Here is a 17,730-nt window from a genome sequence, read left to right on the forward strand (position 1 = left end):
GGACACAATTATGACCCCATAAATACCATGACAGACAGGCTGACAGGCTGGATGGAGCGACGGAACTTAGAGGAGTTCACTTAGTGCAGGTATTCATTCACCTCTTTTCATATAATCAGCTATATACTAGTGGCCAAAATTGTGGAGACGCCTAACGTTTTGGGCATTACGCTTAAAAAAATTACCACACGAATATTGGTGGTAATGTTTATAAAAAAAAAATTTATTTTAAATCAAAGAATGTTTAAAAATATACTCTGGATGATTAAATGAGTTACTGGAGCAACAGTTGGATAAAATCCTGCAGTTTCTAAAAATTGGAAGTGTTTCCACAATTTTGCCCACTTTTGGTGTACATTCAGAGACAAAAGTACGACAGCATTATAACATGGGCCTGTGTGCAGGTCTAGCTTAATTTTCCAGTAGATGAAACACATTCATTAATGTCCAATAGAGACTATACTACAGTGTACAGCTGGGATTAAAGATTAAGTAGAAGTATACAGTATGTATTACTGAATGTCGACAGAATGCAGGGATTTAGAATGCAGCTTGTTTACTTTTAATTTCAGTGAACCCATGACAGTGTTGCAGACCGGAAATCGGTTTCACCGTTATCGCCCCCCAGATGCGTACTGATAACACCAGAACAGAATGGCCGCCCACTGGTATCCAATCAAGATTAACGTAACTAGACGTGCTACGCGTATGAAATACTGAACCTCAGAGTAAATTCGAGCACGACAAGCTATGGGCAGCAGCTAAGACTGACGAGCAGAAACACCCCCATCACGCTTTCGACTCCTGTGCGGCTCGTGCCATGTGTCGTTTCTATATAAAACCCGCATGGGACACAAAAATAGGTCTGGCTGGTCAAGGCTGGGGGGACCGCAGAGGAATGTTCCGGCACACAGAGCTCAGCTGAGGGGCGATTGTCTCGCAGGCCACGGAGTGGGTGACCGGCCGCATTGTTGTTGGGGCAGAGAGTGGAGAACAAGTGAGTTCAAGAGGCCCAGGGGTTGGGGGGGGGGGGGGGTGTGGGCAGGCCACACCCCTCTGAATGGAACACATTCAGCGCCGTCCTCCTGACCTGGGGCAAAAATTACACCGGGATCTGCCAGAGGCATCAGCAGCAGCAGCCGCCAAGCCCTGAAAGAACCTCGTCGCGGCATGAAACCGGATAAAAATAGGGTATGTAGGTGAAAGAGGCGAACAATGCAATCAGCACTGCTCTCAGCGGAGCCTCACGCACACACCTGCACTGCAAAGGAGCCTCACGCACACACCTGCACTGCAAAGGGAGCCTCACGCACACACCTGCACTGCAGAGGGAGCCTCACGCACACACCTGCACTGCAGAGGGAGCCTCACGCACACACCTGCACTGCAGAGGGAGCCTCACGCACACACCTGCACTGCAGAGGAGCCTCACGCACACACCTGCACTGCAGAGGGAGCCTCACGCACACACCTGCACTGCAAAGGAGCCTCACGCACACACCTGCACTGCAAAGGGAGCCTCACGCACACACCTGCACTGCAGAGGGAGCCTCACGCACACACCTGCACTGCAGAGGGAGCCTCAGCCTCCCTGCATCATTGCACTATTACCATGAATTTATTAGCACGATAATTATTATTCTTATTATTATGGTTATTATCACTATTATTATTATTATTATTATGATTAGTACAATTATCAAAGTTATTATTACTATTATTATTACTACTACTTGTTTTGTCTTTGTCATTATTTTTAGTATTGCTGTTGCTGCCGTCAATAGTATTACTAGTATTTCCCCCCCAATGACCCGCCTCACCTCATGGCCTGTGTTTGTCATGGTTACATTTTCTGCCGCTTGTCACTTAGTACAGGTCTTACACACTATTTGTGTCTCTTGTGCTCTTATGTCGTGCGCAGTTTCTGCCCCATTTTTAATCTGCTGCTGTAACACCGAAATTTCCGAGATTTCTAAAGTGCGATTTATAAAGTTCAAGCATCCATCCATTCATCCATCTATCATGTATCTATCCATCTATCTTTGTAACAATGCACAGACAAAGAACACAATGCGACTGAGATGGACCTTAATGAGCCTGACAGTATCCATACGCATGCAAGAGGAGCGTAGAAAAGCTCCAGGACACTTGAGCACTCAGATAATTTTACTAGTCAGGAAGCAACTGTCACGCAGCCTCTCATGTCAAGGCACCGAATATGACGCAGTAGCTATAGTCAGCTGCTCAAGTCAGTCTAGCTGTCAAACTGACCCCCCCACCCCCTTAGCCCCCCACCCTTGAAGCCATACAATAGGTAGATGAGAAGTCTTGTTATGAAAACTTTTAAGGCCATTACATGATAAAAAATCAAATATAAAACCATGTTCCAAAAACTCATGACTTTATTCTCGAATTATTATGTCTTTATTCTCACGGTTTGATATTTTTACTTTTATTAATAGCGGCCCTAAAACTCAGTCGTAAAATTACCCCCTTGTGACCACGGAAAATGTTCTGCAGAGTGGAGTGTCATTCCTGCATGCCTGAGTGAAATTCCTGCTTCTCTAATTGGCCGGTCAACTGGCTGCCGCTTCTTCATTCAAATGGCTGACGCTGTGACAGGAAAGTGAGGAAAGATTCATGCAGCTCGCATCAGGCATGAGCGACTATGGCGCAGGAGCTGGACGCGACCAAGGCCTCCCATCCGAACGACAAGGCCTGTGTTCATTTCCCAGTCAAATACTGGCGAGCGCAAGCGGATCGCATGTCCACTCTGGTAATGCAATGGTAACTATAAGCAGCATTTCCCCTACCATTACATTGGGGGGCACCCTGCCCCCTCATGAAGGTCAAGTTAATTTTATTAAATTTATTTTCTCTATAGCGCCAGAACACAACAGAAGTCATTTAAGGCTACCTTTCCTATAGAACTGGTCTACACATTGTTGTTTTAGTAAACGAACTAAATAGCCTTATGTTATTTATCCTATTTACACAACAGCTTGCCGTTGTCGTCTCTACCACGGTCGCCGCGTTTACAATTCTCCTCTGCTCTCTGTATCGCGCATGGCGGAGCTCCGCCCCAATGCACACGTGCGCGCACACACAGGCGAGCGCACTCCCACCAGCGGACAGAGCGTGCGCGTCGGAAAATATGTCGCGTCTACCACCTGAAAAGCAGACAGAAATATCTATATTGTATATTACAATATTATACATATAAATATATATATAAATAAATATATATATAAATATAAAACAAAAGAAATGTTTTGATGTTTAGTTCAGTTGTTATACTGACTGCTATCATTAAAAGAAACACATGAACATCATTAATTCTGTCGGTGTCCCGTCTGCCGCCCCCCCCACCACCCCCAAAAGCTGTAAACCCAGGGGAAAACACTGATATGCGAACCTGCCGCTATTCTGGCCACAGAGATGGCAAACCTAGAGAGCCAGAAACACTACCTTCGCACTACAGTCTCATCTTTCTGTGGGAAAGAATTAGAGCAGCTCTCCGAGGAGAGCAGCTCTGTAAACCGGCAGGTTATCTATGTAAAATGCCCCAGACAAAACCGAATGGGATCGGCGTCCAAAAAGCCCAAGGAATCATCATACATTCAGCATAGGTGCTAGATGCTGTCACGGGTGTCGTCATTGAGTCAGGAGAACAGGAGACGTAAGAGGCGATTTGCCTGGCAAAGACCTTCAATCTATTCCCCCTCCCCCCCCCCCCTTCCTTATTTGGTTCTCAACCCAGTCCTTCGGGACGCCCAGGCACAGTCCGCATTTTTGCTCCCCTCCCACCGACCAGCACGCCTGTACCAGGTATTCGGTGCTCCTGATTGGCTGGGAGCTGGGACCAATCACATGGACTGTCTGGGTGTCCCAGAGGACTGGACACTAGTTTAAGGGTATCAAAATGTTGTCTTTCATAATTTAAGAGTTATTGATTCTAATATTTATTTAAAAACTATATGGACACAATCCACCTACCTTGTTTAGTAACCGTGACTGGACATGACATCACACTACCCTGTCCTTGAAGGCGCACGCTTGGAAAGGGCTTTGCGGCTTCATAACAAGACCCCTGTTAAAAGCTTTCTTCAAAAACCAACCAGAATTTTCACCTCCTCAATCTTGAACTATTTCACAGTCTTCACAGTTCAATGGGTAACAGGTAGAGGTTAGGCGAAGCCAGCACCTTCTCATGCCCAGAACAAGCACTCTGTCCAGATGCTCACTATAATAGATTTTCTTGGATGAAGACACAAAACAGGGCTCTGTTGGTTCTTTAATATCCACCAGACCACAAAATATTCATGAGCTGCAGCTGGACTCACAGATCCTGAAGGACATCGGTGCTGTGAAGTCCTTCTGAAGTATGTGCTCTTCTTGCCAATCTCCAGCAAGTTGCCTAATGCGGTAATTGTAGTGTAATGGAAGGATCAATAGCACAGATAACCAGTTATTATTATTAACAGGGTTACCTATTGCTACCTATTACCTATTGTGTACCTATGACCTAAAGGCCGTCTTGGTCTTCCTGCTTGGGGGCCCAGCTTTGAGCCTCTGTGGAAAAACTCAAAACCTGCCCATATAGGTGTTTTCTGTACTGGCCTTGTGCTCACTAGGCTTGGACGACATTGTCGTAAACCAGAACAGCGCAATGATTTGGGTAAACCTCAGTATTTTGAAATTTTGTGTTACCTTTGAAAATACTGTCAAAAAATATCATGTGATGTCTGGACAATGAGATGGACACTGCCCAAGACTACTGCTAACTTCCCAACTCAAAGGCATCTTGGTAAGCTGAGAAACCCATCTGTAGTGAAGTCTCGACGTCTCGCAACTGTGGCGACTAACGTGCAGCACACAGCGAGCTTCCTGAGAATAGCACACCCCACCGGGGATGACTGTCCACCAGTACCCACAGTCATCTGGATTATGAGGGATTACGCCCATCGCCATTGTAGCACTAGCAAGAAACCTTCTCTAGTGGTTGGCTGTGGGGGTGACAGCTATGTGCGCTGCCTCATACCCAGAATTAGAGCGAGGCTGAGGTTTTTAACAGGAAGTGGGACAGCATGTGGGATTGGGGAATCTCTCAATCGAGGGCAGCCACTGGACTTAATCTCCACAGTCCACACATATGACGGCAGGGTCCAATAAGATGCGGGGGTGGGGGGGATATATTATTAATGAATCCAAGACTGAGACAAGCACAGTCACAGAAATGGAGGACTGAACACAAAAAGGCACAAACTGTACGAAGGAAACTGTCCACAACTTGACAAGAACAAATCATGAATGTGTCACAAATAGGTCTCCCCTTCTGTGTGTGGGCCATTGGTACCATCCAGGCATGACATCATATACCATGTCCAATCTGAAGAGAGCTAAAGGGAACTATATATCCCCACATTAAAGGAGAAGAACCTATCGTTATATTTCCAGGGCGGTCAGTGTTAGACTCTCGGAAAGTGCAGGTTTGGCTTATGGGAAGCAAAAGTGAGGATTTTCCCAGGATTAACCCCAGTATTAGTGCCTTATTCAGATTGGGGGCGGGGGACCATGATGGTGGACAATCAGCCTGTAAGCACCATTGTAGCTGAGCACGCCTCTGTGCATACGTAAGTTCCCCCGTGGCCCGTGCCTTCAATCACCCAACGCCGCCTTACTCCTACAAATCGTGTTTAATGCCAAATCTCATGAGAAAATGGTGCGACAAACACCACCGAACTCTACCAGCTAATGCACTGTATAATGTATCCATCAATCACCCATCTGACCTGGAAATTCGGCATTGAGATGAACCTCTGTGTTAAGCCGAAGGAGACCGTCGACCACCCTGAACACTGAACGAATTGTTTTCCCATAACAAGCACCGGTTAAAAGCACACTGTACCAAGCTTTAAGGTGGAGACTTTCCATAGCGGCTCAGTGGCATGGAGACCACAGGACCATGGGTAACTCAATAGGACTTGTAGCCTGTTGTTGCTCCTAAAGCACTGGAGATCTAAGGCACCCAATCCGGCATGTTCTACAGGAAGCCCAGAGCTGTGAAAAACATAGTATGTGGGGGGGGGGGGGGGGGGTGCATTACAGCAAGCAGCTGATGTCCCAAGGGAGCCCATTTTACCCCTCCCCCCCAGCCTCTCCAGCACCTCACTTGAAAAACAGAGCCCCCAACCGCGAAAGTTCCCAAAACGGCCTTCCACACAGAAAGGCCACATCGAATCTGCTCCTGGTCCATCATTTCCTCTCGCACTCTGCACAGTCCTGCTAACCGCGGAGAGCAGTGCTTTTCCCCTTACACAAAAGCGACGTGCGTCATGCTGTAGTATCAAAGCATCTAAAATCGTCCGGACTGAGCGGTGGTCTTCACCAAGTGCCGTCACAGTTTTCTGCTTGTTTGAAATATTTTCGGTGTTCACCACATCGCTGTGTTCAGATTACGTTTTTCAGAACTACCCTTTAATTAGCGCTACAGCAATCGTTCAGCATCCCCTCGCCTGCATTCGCTTCCTGAGCATAGCTGAGTATCTGTTTCTTTGCATTACTTTTAACATGATATTGCCTGCCCCCCTGTACTAGGTAAGCGGTCAGACGTATGAATGGCTGACATTGTCTGTCCGCTTGTAGTAAATAAGATGTAACAAATAGCTTGGCTAAACAGGACCCATGTTGAAGCACTTCCATTGAAAACCTGAGAGAGTTTTTGCCAGGACCAGGTCCCTTGGCTATATTTCAGATAAGGCTATTTTTACGGCAGTCAGTTACAGGTGCGCAGCTCTTCAGAATGAGGCCGAAGGGATTTACCGCTATGAGAGAGCTGATTTAATAGTGGAATGTTTCATTTATTTAGTCATTATTATTATGGCAAACACCAGTTCCAGAACTACGTAACATCTGAATAACTCGACCAATAGACAACTCTAGAATAAAAGTATTTGTTTATTACGAATGTATTTTTTCCCCAAATGCATCAATATAAAACCGTAATAGTTGAACTACAACCCGCGCATAAACAGGGGTGCTTAAAAACCACTTGATCAACGCTGGAGACTGATACCGCTTCACATTCGCATTCATTGCCGCCGTAATGAGGACTGGCGAGAGCAAACATGTTCAAAGGTAACAGCCTGCAAATGAGACCAGAAACATATTTACGCCATTTCAGAAGTTTTCAATCTAGATTCAAGTTTAAAATAGGTCTTGTCTCTAACGATTACGCTCAGTGTGGTTCAGCGTAATTGAAATACATGAGATCTATCTGCAACACTATGATTGCCACCAATCCAATGGCTGTGACCGTGCGCTACTGGAAATGGGTCACCCAGTTTTTTTTTTTCGTACGCCATTTGAATTGATATGCGTTATACTCGGTCGAATGAGACTAGATTAACATGTAAACCCACCACACGTGCTTGCCTGCTACATACACTCCCGTCATCCATACAGAGTACGCCAGATAAGCTTTATTTTCTTCTGGTCGATTACGTTACACCCCATGTCAATCTAACCTCTTCTATCCACTTAAGCCCCTCCAGTTGATCGTTTAGGCGAGTCACTGTAGTAACCAGAGATCTCGCATGAGGCAAAATGCACCATCCGGATAAATCAATAACGCCAATGCAAAACGAGACAGAAAAAGGCAAACGTGAGACGGCTGCCGCTGTGCAGGGTTGACATCCTCAGACAAGCAACCCCCAAACCCCCCACCCGTGCCACGATCCCCCTCGCGCGAGCCGCGATGCTGCATGCAGCTATTCCACGTGACGTAGCAACGCGCCGCTCCTCAGAGCGCAAGTGTAACACTATATGCGCAGCAAAGGCAACTGTGTGTCACTTTACAACAGGTGAGCGTGCAATATTTATAACCCGAACAATTTATCTGAAATACTTGCAATAGCGGCAAACTGAAAAGTCGTCTTTTGCGTTTCTGATCTGCCGCAAAGAGCGGCTGGCTATGTCTCTTTTTGATGTGGTGCAGTTTTTTACAAGCGATGTTAAGCCCCCCAGTCATTACGAATCGCGACTCACCTCGATCCATTTCTGCGCCTCCTGAAACGCGGCTTCGGGAGACGATTCCGAGGGCTGCAGATTCTGTTGGGCATCTCGCTCAGTTTGTGAAACGGGACTGGCCATTTGTAAAATTTGTAGATTATAGAGCGCTCTGAATTTGTATTCAAAATTAATATATAAGTTTTTTTTATATATCCTGCTTTGGCAAATCAAAACAAGCGCAACGCTGCGACGTGCGGATGAAGTTGTCGTCTTTAAAGTCTCCCGAAGGCTGACTCGGACGCGGCTGTATCACGCAGCCCAATTCCGCGGATGCTGCTCGTCTCCCCCTCGTTTTTGCCGCAAACACCGCACTGCACTTAGCGTTTCTCCGGTCTCCCGAGCGCTGGGACAAGTCAGGGACGCTTCTCGACTCGCCACACTGCAATGTGAGCCTAACCATTGGCTAAAAATAAACGGAAAAGCGGAGCGCCGCCATCAGCCAATGCAGAGCGAGCCACCACCTCCTCCGACCAGCCGCGGTCACATGGGCGCCTTTTGCAGAAGCAGGACAGCCGCTCTCGCCGAGGCGCTCTGGGGGCTTTTTAGTGGGAACCAGGAACCCGATCTGTTAACGTCGGGACACCAGCCGTCACCCTTTGCACTCTGAACACCAAGCTGAAGTTTCTCTTAAATTTACTTAACCTCTAAAATGTTTTTATTTGCTCATTTGAATACCACTGACCAAGCAATATGAACTTGAGATGTCATCTTGCGACAAAATTATTTTGGCACAATGATTTTTGATTTATATAAAAATTAACTGCACATCTATAAAAAAAAAATAGGTCAAGCCTTTAAAATGCCTGTTTGATTATAATGAAATGTCACGTATATAGACCTGCGTTGATGTCCCTTCATTCCATAAAACGCCTCTCCTCGTTTCAGGTGAGCGTTTGAGATTAAAGTGTAGCCTTTAATTTGCCGTATAGAAAGACTGGGATGCGATGTTTCATAATTAGTTCAGAAAATCGAGAGCTTCCCGCATCACATAACGTAAATACCAAGAGGAAGCAGACTAATGCCAATTGTTTTCTGGGAGTCCAATGGTGATGAGCCTTACATTATAAGCAAATTAAGCACTAATGAGCCACCCTTTTCTATTTTCTTTAATCAAACTGTTCTTCCACCAGTTAAAGGCTCGTATGGATGTGTTCCCTCCCGTGCTGAGTGGCCAATGTGCTCATCCACTGCATCACATACCAGGTAGAGTAAAGCATTCCCGCTAGAATGTTCCGGAATACATTTTAAGCTTCACATTAACGTTAATTCTGTTTAGAACTCATTTCACCAAAAAAAAAAAAAAAATGTGGATTTTGTTTGAGCCCCCTTGTGTAGCAGCATTAGACGTAAAGCAGCTTAAATACCCAATGAAGAGTCACACACACCAAAAATCAAAGCCCAACTTACAAAGACGTGGTGTGGGTCTTCCTCTAAGAGCAGCTTGGTTCTCACCATGCACAGCTCATATTCAAAGCACCCCTCCCAATGTACGTTTGGTCTCACTGATCCCAAAGACTGTTTCAGGGAGCCAACCACCGCCCCCCCCACCAAAGAATTACAGACACAAGCTGGTTGTCTTCAGAAGTTCAAGCGTGGAAACTATTGATTGTTTATTTCAGGCATTCAACTGGAATTATACATTTACCCTTCAGAACCATATAAGAAAATGCACAATGGGGGCAGGGGGTAAAATCACATGCTTTTGGTCACTGCCTACAAAACATCCCCTTCCCACACCTGTGACAAGAGCCCCCCCCCCCCCATCCCCAAGTTGGTCAGTTTGAGCATCATCCCACCCTTTGCTAATACCCACTTCTACAGGTCCTGTCAATACCAGTTACCATTGCGACTAGCTGCATTCCTGCTACGTCGCGAGCAACTCGAATCTGCATTTAAGAAAAATGAATACAGCAGACATGTAAACCAACATCATTGACTGCCCTCTGGTGGCCGCTCATGATGCAGCAGATGGACCAAAATTTGACTTCAAAGAAAATTTAGCTGGACTGTAACCATCCTAAAATACGGGCGGCCATGACCAGTAGTGCAATAACACTTAACAAGAAACCAAGTCTTGTCAGCGGCACAGCCATCGTAATAGTACTACAGATGATGGGAGCCGTTCATTAGCAGTAAGCCTCGTCATTTTAGGAATATTCCAACAAAAACCGGCCTGAAGGGAAGGACAAAGTCATTACTTCAAGGATTCCAACAAAGTACGGCAAACTGAACAGAAGTCTTGATTTGCAAAAGACACCATTACACAGTAGGAGGGAGCATGAAGCTATGTGCGGTAGGTGTGCGCTGTAGCGGTTCTGGCGGAACCGCGCCCCCTTGCCGTCCGTTTAGGCCTTGCACAAGGCCAAGGCGGAAAAGCGGACCTCCCCCTTCTCACGCTGCACAAACCCCGCGGCACACTTTCGCGGCATCCTGTGGAGAGAAGAAATTTAAATAAATTCTGTCATGGCAGATCCAGGTAGCGTGAAGCCAACGCCGACCGAAGATCAGCAACAGTGCAGCCATCACTGATTTTACCGACCATTATGAAGGAGTCATCTTGCGTGGCGCCATGATTCACGGGACACTTCATCCTTCCATCTTTTTTTTTTGGGGGGGGGGGGGGGGGGGGGGGGGGGGGGGGAAAGGCCATTAGAATTCGGTAAAGAGACTCGGTGGCCGATTTAGGAAGCATCCATTCAGACCGACTCATTACCCAGCTCGTAGAGCTGCCCGTCCACGTTGACGAAGGTGATGAAATGGAAGTTCACGTCGTCTTCCGGCGGCTGAAAGGGGTTTGAGAAACTTGAACACTTCTAAGCACGAGATAAGAGCTGCGGGTCGGAGCGCGGAGAGGCAGCTACCTGACACTGTCCTTCCGCTGCCACGTCGTCGTGGGTCGTGTGGATGACCTGAAGGGGACCCGGGCAGCCGGTTATAGGCTGGACAGAAGCCAGTCAGCAACAGAAACAGATACAGGCAGCCTACTGATGCCCCCTAGTGGCAACTGGTGCCTCCCATCCAAACCCAGTACAGGAAGGGGGGAAAAAGCAAGTGTCAGCCAATCAGAAGACTGGCCAGTAAGTGTCCCATAAATAAAGCTTCTCCTTGGCACAGAAATCAAAAAGTTGACAAATTGTGCAATAATATCAGACCACACCCTTAGGTTACAGTGACCAACTAAAATCTGAGCTACACCACTGTGGTCTAGAAAGATCTATACATTTGAATAGATCATGTCATCTTAAATGAAAGTACTACTACAGAAAACATACGTTTAGTCATGTGTGTGATTATGAAGGTCAGGGAAAAGAAAAAAGCCCGATTAAAAGCTTTTAGGCAGCTTGGTTTTAATAAACGACTCTTCCCTTATTTAAAAAGGTCTGAAGCAAGCCTGTAATATTGCACAATCCATTACGGCATGAACTGCCCATCCCACGCTTAAAAACTAAATTTTATAGGAAAATAAAAAACGAGTTGTTTTACCGTGTTAGCCTCAAGATGCTTGGCACGGTCTTCCGGAGACATGCCGGCGGTCTCATCTAGAAATTTCTTCAGGACGGAGTCCCCTGCTGCAGGAGAAATGACTGGTCACATGTACCCACCCTCCCCCCAAAAGCCAAGACCAGACCAATCAATCACTCTTGAGAGATCGATACATCCACCCCAGCGCTGCCACAAATAGATTTCATCTTTGGCTAAATTCCAGTCTCACCCGACATAACCCGGGCAGCCATTTTCAGGCCAGACTGGACACCATACATACCAAACTCCATCTTGTCCTTGTTGTTCCCTACAGCATGCAGCAGGCCCACCGTGCCGCACGAGTTGGTGATCGTCTGCTTCATGAAGTACACACTGGGGTTCCCCTTGCATTTACCTTCCAGTTCCCCAGCCTGCTTCTTTCGAAAAGACTCATGCTTTAAAAAAAAAAAAAATTGAATTTACCGTAAAAATCCGTAAAAATCACTAGAAGCGCGCAGTTTTGAAAAAGTCAATGCATTCTTCAAAAGTGATTCAGGGAGTTTCTGCAGTTCGATAAACTAAGAAAACGTACGGTGCACAGTATAGGTTAAACCACTTCACCGTCATTAGTGCATGGATAGCATCACTCACAAATGTATAGCAGTATAACAAGCAAGCATTAAGGAACCCCTATTCAAATATAGACGCAAAAAAGTAGAGCAACTAAAGATCTGCAAGGAGGGTTACATTTGAATACCAATTCGTTGCTATTAAGACACAGATACGTGGATGCCAACTTCGGTCAGCTGGCTGACGTGAGATTTACAATTTCAGACAAGTCTGCACACGCATAACAGTTTTATTACCTTGTAAATAATCGGTACGGTTGGCAAACTACCCCAACGCTTTTGATGTCGCTAATTGTAGGTGTATAATGGAATACAGATTTGCCATAAGATTTTTTTTGCGTGTCACGCCAGATGCATGAGAGCTGGCGACCCTGCGGATAAACCGTTTGGGGTGGGACAGGCCAGCCATATCCTCACCCCGACCCACCCCCTGCTGTCTGGCTAGCCGCCATGACTCCGCTGTCTGGGTGCAGCGGCCAGCGCCCTACCTGTTGTGTTAACGGGAAGAGCAGCATTACCGCGCAGGCCGGAGTGGGTACAGAGGATAGGGAGTCATCTTCCAGCCCCAGGACGTCAACGAAACGCCAGTCCGAAGCAACACCCAGTTTACCGGACACCTGCAATCAGGAGAAGGGGGCGACGCGGAGAATAAGAAAAGCGTGCAAAAATGCACAAATTACAAATCCGCAAATCCTTAGGTGGGATGAGCCGCTAAGCTTGCACGCATCGGCCTAAGGTGATTCTAAATGCACGGATAACACTTATTCAGGAGTTAACCAAGTAAGCATGTCGTTAATGTCCAGGTTAATCTGAGGTTTTTCCGGGTGGTTATGATGCACCACGCCCTTAGATCACAGGTTACACCGGACATCACTAGAAGCGCGCAGCAGCGGCCGTCTCCTTATACCGCTCCTAATCGGAGGTGACTCAGCAGCTACGTACTTTGTTCAGCATCTGAAAAAAAGAAAAGTCAATCAAAAATAAACATGCGTTTTTAAAAAATACATGCAACGAATAATATCTGAGTCCAATTCGATTGCTTTGTTTAATCAAAGTGAGCGCGCCGCACCTCCGGGTTGATTTCCATGGGCTTCCACGCCATTGCTAACGGTGCAGGTATTGGACGCTAATTTAATGTTCACAGCCGCTTTCAGGTTCCACTACCGCCTTTATAACCACCTGAACCAGCACTTTGAGATCCACAGATCCCGCGAGCGAGCGGTTAATATACCAGCGGTCATATTCCATTTGTGCAAAAAAGAGGGGACACCAATGCAAAAAGTCATCATTCGGACTCATTGCGGCTATCTAATGTGCATTTACAATATGCTGCTATTGTAGGCGGTAGAATAACACGTGATGTTATGTTTTGCTGTCACGATTCCGAAATACTCAGAAAAATAATTATTTTGTGTATCCAAATAATCGCACAGTCCATTGTCGTATGATTCTCATGGAAGTTGCTGGCAACTACTCGAATCGCGGAGTGAAATTGGCGATAGAAGAACACTTTGATTAAAGAAATAAAAAATAGTTCCGTCTTGGTGTTTGTTCAATATATTGTTTTATGAAAATGTCCCAGCGACACAATATTTTTGTAACAGTAAGAGGATGAGGGGGTGTCGGGTAGTTATACTGAAACGCTGTGATTTATACAATTTATAACATGCACGGATGAAGCAGACAGACTGGTTTTACGTAACGGTAATACATGTTACAGCAAACCACCAAATACTTGACAGGGAGAGGCCATCATACAACATTTTTCGTGGTACAATACTTTCTATTGCACGAGGGAAAACTTATGATGCGTGACATAATGCAACAATCTCTTCAACAGACACACACACACACACACACACATATATATATATTTATATATATAAATTACGTGTATATATAATTATGTGTGTGTATATATATATTTGTTTTCTATGCATATTGTGATATTGTGGAGCGGCACTGACGTATGATAATGGATAAAGACGCGACGCAGCGTGACTCCACAATTCACCACTGTCCATAAACCACACTGCCACTGCTGCTCTTGCTGGATGTTTAACTTGAAATTATTTCATAGCCTAGATCGGTAGTTATCAAGATGAACGCTCCAATTTATTGGGTGATGGTTAATCACCATCACTGCTATACAGCCCAATCTGTTTGTAATAGTCATTAACAGCAACTTACTGCAGTGATGTTGGCTAATGTTCACGTTTCCTTTAATCAGCCTTATTGACAATGCTACGCAAGTGCCAAATACTCGATAAATTAAATGTTTGTTTTTCGTTGTATTTATAAACAAAGGTGTCGCATAGACAACTGACACACGAATCTACTGCAAATCCTTATTCAATTGTCTGCTACCGAATGAAGCAGTCAACACTTCTAAACTAAAACTTCTAGAGATTTCTTGTCACACATGCGGGTTTACTTGCGTTGAGCTGTAGGTATATCAGTTATAAAATGGCGTACGTCTCACATAAATACTTACTCAACTCAGTATTAGGCCGGTGCTTAATGTGTTCTGCGGCAGCCAGACCGACCATTATTTGCAAAGACATGTGCGGACTTTAAATTCTTCTTCTAAATAATGTTTTTTTCTGTATTCACATCCCTTTCCATTATATAATGGTAGATTCGGGTTACTAAACCTGGTTATCTTAAATACATTACAATTATACCTAGTTGACTCCTTGACTCCATGTTTGTAATGTGTTATGTTTGCCTCACTTATACACCATGAACTTGCTTTGGACAAAAGTGACCGCTAAATATATAAATTGCAAATGGTGTTAGAGTGTACATTTGCAAAATTAACCTAGCAGTACAAATTAAGGTAGTTGTAAAACGAAGAACAAGAAATATCTACATTAAATATCGGGCTTCAAAACTGTTTTTAAATTTTGTTTACTAAGAAAAGATTATCAGATAAATAAACGGCACAATTTATATTTCGCTTTATATATCGTGCGTGTTTCTAAACTTAGGTTTGGTGTTAGACAAACTACATTTCCCTCATCTGTTTCCATCTGAACCTATTGCTAAAATTCAGTGCTATTTTCTTCTAAAAGTTGAAGCCACAGCGTTTGGGAAACGTGATCCACCTCAAACATACCCAGTGTCTGACAACCCAGGGTGCTGTTGTTTGTACAATCACTAGGTGTCACTGTAGAGTAGTAGTTCTGAATAGCCAGGGATATTCAAATCACGGTCCTCAACGTTTGAGCGCTGCTGATTTTCCAGCCTTTCCTTTACCTGTGAGCCAAGTGTGAAGCCTTTGTGGTCAATGAGAATAGTTATTATTAAAGTGGACGGGTGAAAGCTTTGGGAAGGCTCCGTGGATCTTGGAAGTTGGGGAGAAGTAACTATACTCAGGAAAAAGGGTAAAAAGTAGTACCTTTGCTTGTCACTGGGGCTGTACCCTCAAGGGTTTGCCGATTGTACCCTTAGCTGTAGGTAATTGTACAGAAATGGACCCCGAGGAACATTTTCGTACCATAGATCGTACATTAATGCTGTTTGTACCTTTTGAATTCTCATCAGAATCCATTTCTGTACCTTAAAAGGTACGATTAAAAGGGTACAGCCCCGGTGACAAGCAAAAGATACACATTTTTTTCCCTTTTCTGAAAGTGTAGAACTTCATGTATGCACCGGATTTGTGCTAATGTCTGGATAGTTCGGGATTCAAGTCTCCCGGTGACAGAATAACAGCCTTGGGCACTTAATGGCTGCTGGGGTGCTGCTGAGTCTGTTCTACACATGGATGTTGTTTTGGAGTAAATGTGAATCAATGAGCATTCTTCCCGAAGGGAATGGAATCAAACGCATTGGGAGCCCATGCACCTAATAAGCTGTCATCCTGATCAGGGTCAGGGTCCTCGGGAAGGGGAGGGGGAGCAGATTTGCCCCAAACTGATGATTTTGCATAACGGTTTTCGCACCAAGCCATTATTGGCATATTCTGACCTTCCATTCCGTGATTGCTTAAATGTCGCGTCATTACAGAGTTCAAGAGAGTCATGCACATTTCTACAGCAGTACCCGAAATAAATTTTCCTCTTATGCAACAATTCAGTGTCGATCATACAGTTTTCATCACTTTTCTGTGTTTTAGGTAAATGTGTTACACTGGCTCCTAAAGTTATTAGCGTGAATAAAAGTGCTTACATGTCTGCTGTACACTATAGCTAGATATTATATAAACTGTGCATTTAAGATTCAGTACGTTTTGCTTGAAGCGCAAGGAATCGACTGATTACTTCAGGTAAACTAATAATTCTAAATCCAGTCGGGCAACAATTCTTAACGTTAAGCTAGCAATTACTAAACCATTTTTAAATGGACAAGCACCAGCTGAACACCGTAGCGAAAATACGGCGTTCCTGTGCACAAGCTGTACTTCCAAAACCCAACAGCAGGTGACGCAAGTGTATATTCGAAGGTATGCAGAAGCCAGCCTACCTCCCGTGTTTCATTATCCTTTTAACAACAAACAAGTCACTTCCGATTGGGCGTCTTAGGTAAATCGCTACTGTTACAAATTCCTTACTGAATTCTCGAATTGTCAATAGACTTTAATTAAAAACAAGATCGTGTGATAAAACCACCAGGGAGAAAGAACACAGACCCAGCAGCTGCTGTAGTTACATACATAAATTATTAATATGAAATTAATTGGTTTCATGAAAATCCCCATCATGCTTCCTTATTATTATTATTTTGCAATTTGAGTTTATGTTTTTGTTCAGCTCTGTAAGATAATCTACCTTAGTGCTCTTACTCTGTAGATCAATGCAGACTAAACTTTAAGTAAGGTGTTTTTTTGTAGAAAATCTGTAACTGTGTAAGTATGGACATCTCAATGCATAAACACAGTGTCACGGGGCTGATGAAATATAATGTGCGAATTAAATTTCCCAGTTCTTGTCTGTGCTGTGAGACCTTGTGTGGAACATAAGAGCATCTGCCGACTACAGAGGTGGATAGTTCAGGTCTAGTAAGTAAACATCCGGACCAAGACCAATCAGCTGAGTACTCTGTGACTGTGACTCTTTATGCTCAGCTGATTGGTTGAAGCAAAATCTTGGTCTGGATTTTTACTTTCTGGACCTGAACTACCCATCTCTGCCAGACTACACGGCTCAGTCCAAGTCTCCCGCCCGCTGCTGATCAGCGAGCTCAGCGTACTTTCCACTGACTGTTCCCTGTCTCCTAATGATGCCCCAGGATACCTCTGAGAATCAAGCCATCATTGTCATGGGGATGTAGCACAGGTTGCTGCGGACAAGCCCCTCCCACAGGCCAAATACCCCAAACAGAATGTTCCGCCAACCACCTGACCAAAACTGAAACCCTCTGTGGCAGAGTAAAATGCACCCACAGTGGAGGCAAGATTTACACCCCCAACCTCGTAGGTGTGTGGTCACCACGCCACCCACAGCTATATGAATACTGTCTGTGCGTATTATTCACATAAATCCAAAGCTGGACTTCACCAGATCCTCAGGCTACTTTATGCAAGTCTCTGAGATATTTTCCCCTGTGGAGCAGCAGTGCTGCGAAA

At 45.0% G+C, this 17,730-nt stretch overlaps 2 protein-coding genes across 3 annotated transcripts in view; both read right to left on the minus strand.

Moving 5' to 3' along the window:
* The window catches only part of limch1a (LIM and calponin homology domains 1a), an 80,737-nt gene extending 72,012 nt beyond the window's left edge, over positions 1-8,725 (minus strand). For both annotated transcript variants that reach the window (XM_048995600.1, XM_048995598.1), the window contains exon 1: positions 8,047-8,725. In XM_048995600.1, coding sequence (XP_048851557.1) covers positions 8,047-8,120 — 74 coding nt within the window. In that variant the 5' untranslated portion in view covers positions 8,121-8,725. The remainder of the gene's footprint in view (positions 1-8,046) is intronic.
* Positions 8,726-9,642: 917 nt separating this feature from the next.
* LOC125720334 (ubiquitin carboxyl-terminal hydrolase isozyme L1-like) lies at positions 9,643-13,379 on the minus strand. The gene is given in 10 exon segments (XM_048995605.1): positions 9,643-10,478; positions 10,480-10,500; positions 10,610-10,668; positions 10,784-10,853; positions 10,932-10,979; positions 11,554-11,639; positions 11,834-11,987; positions 12,650-12,778; positions 13,104-13,115; positions 13,231-13,379. Coding segments are annotated over 10 exon segments (675 nt in total). The 5' UTR covers positions 13,264-13,379; the 3' UTR covers positions 9,643-10,415.
* Positions 13,380-17,730: the final 4,351 nt, after the last annotated feature.

Source organism: Brienomyrus brachyistius, chromosome 25, assembly GCF_023856365.1.
Source record: "Brienomyrus brachyistius isolate T26 chromosome 25, BBRACH_0.4, whole genome shotgun sequence".
Taxonomy (NCBI): Eukaryota; Metazoa; Chordata; class Actinopteri; order Osteoglossiformes; family Mormyridae; genus Brienomyrus; species Brienomyrus brachyistius.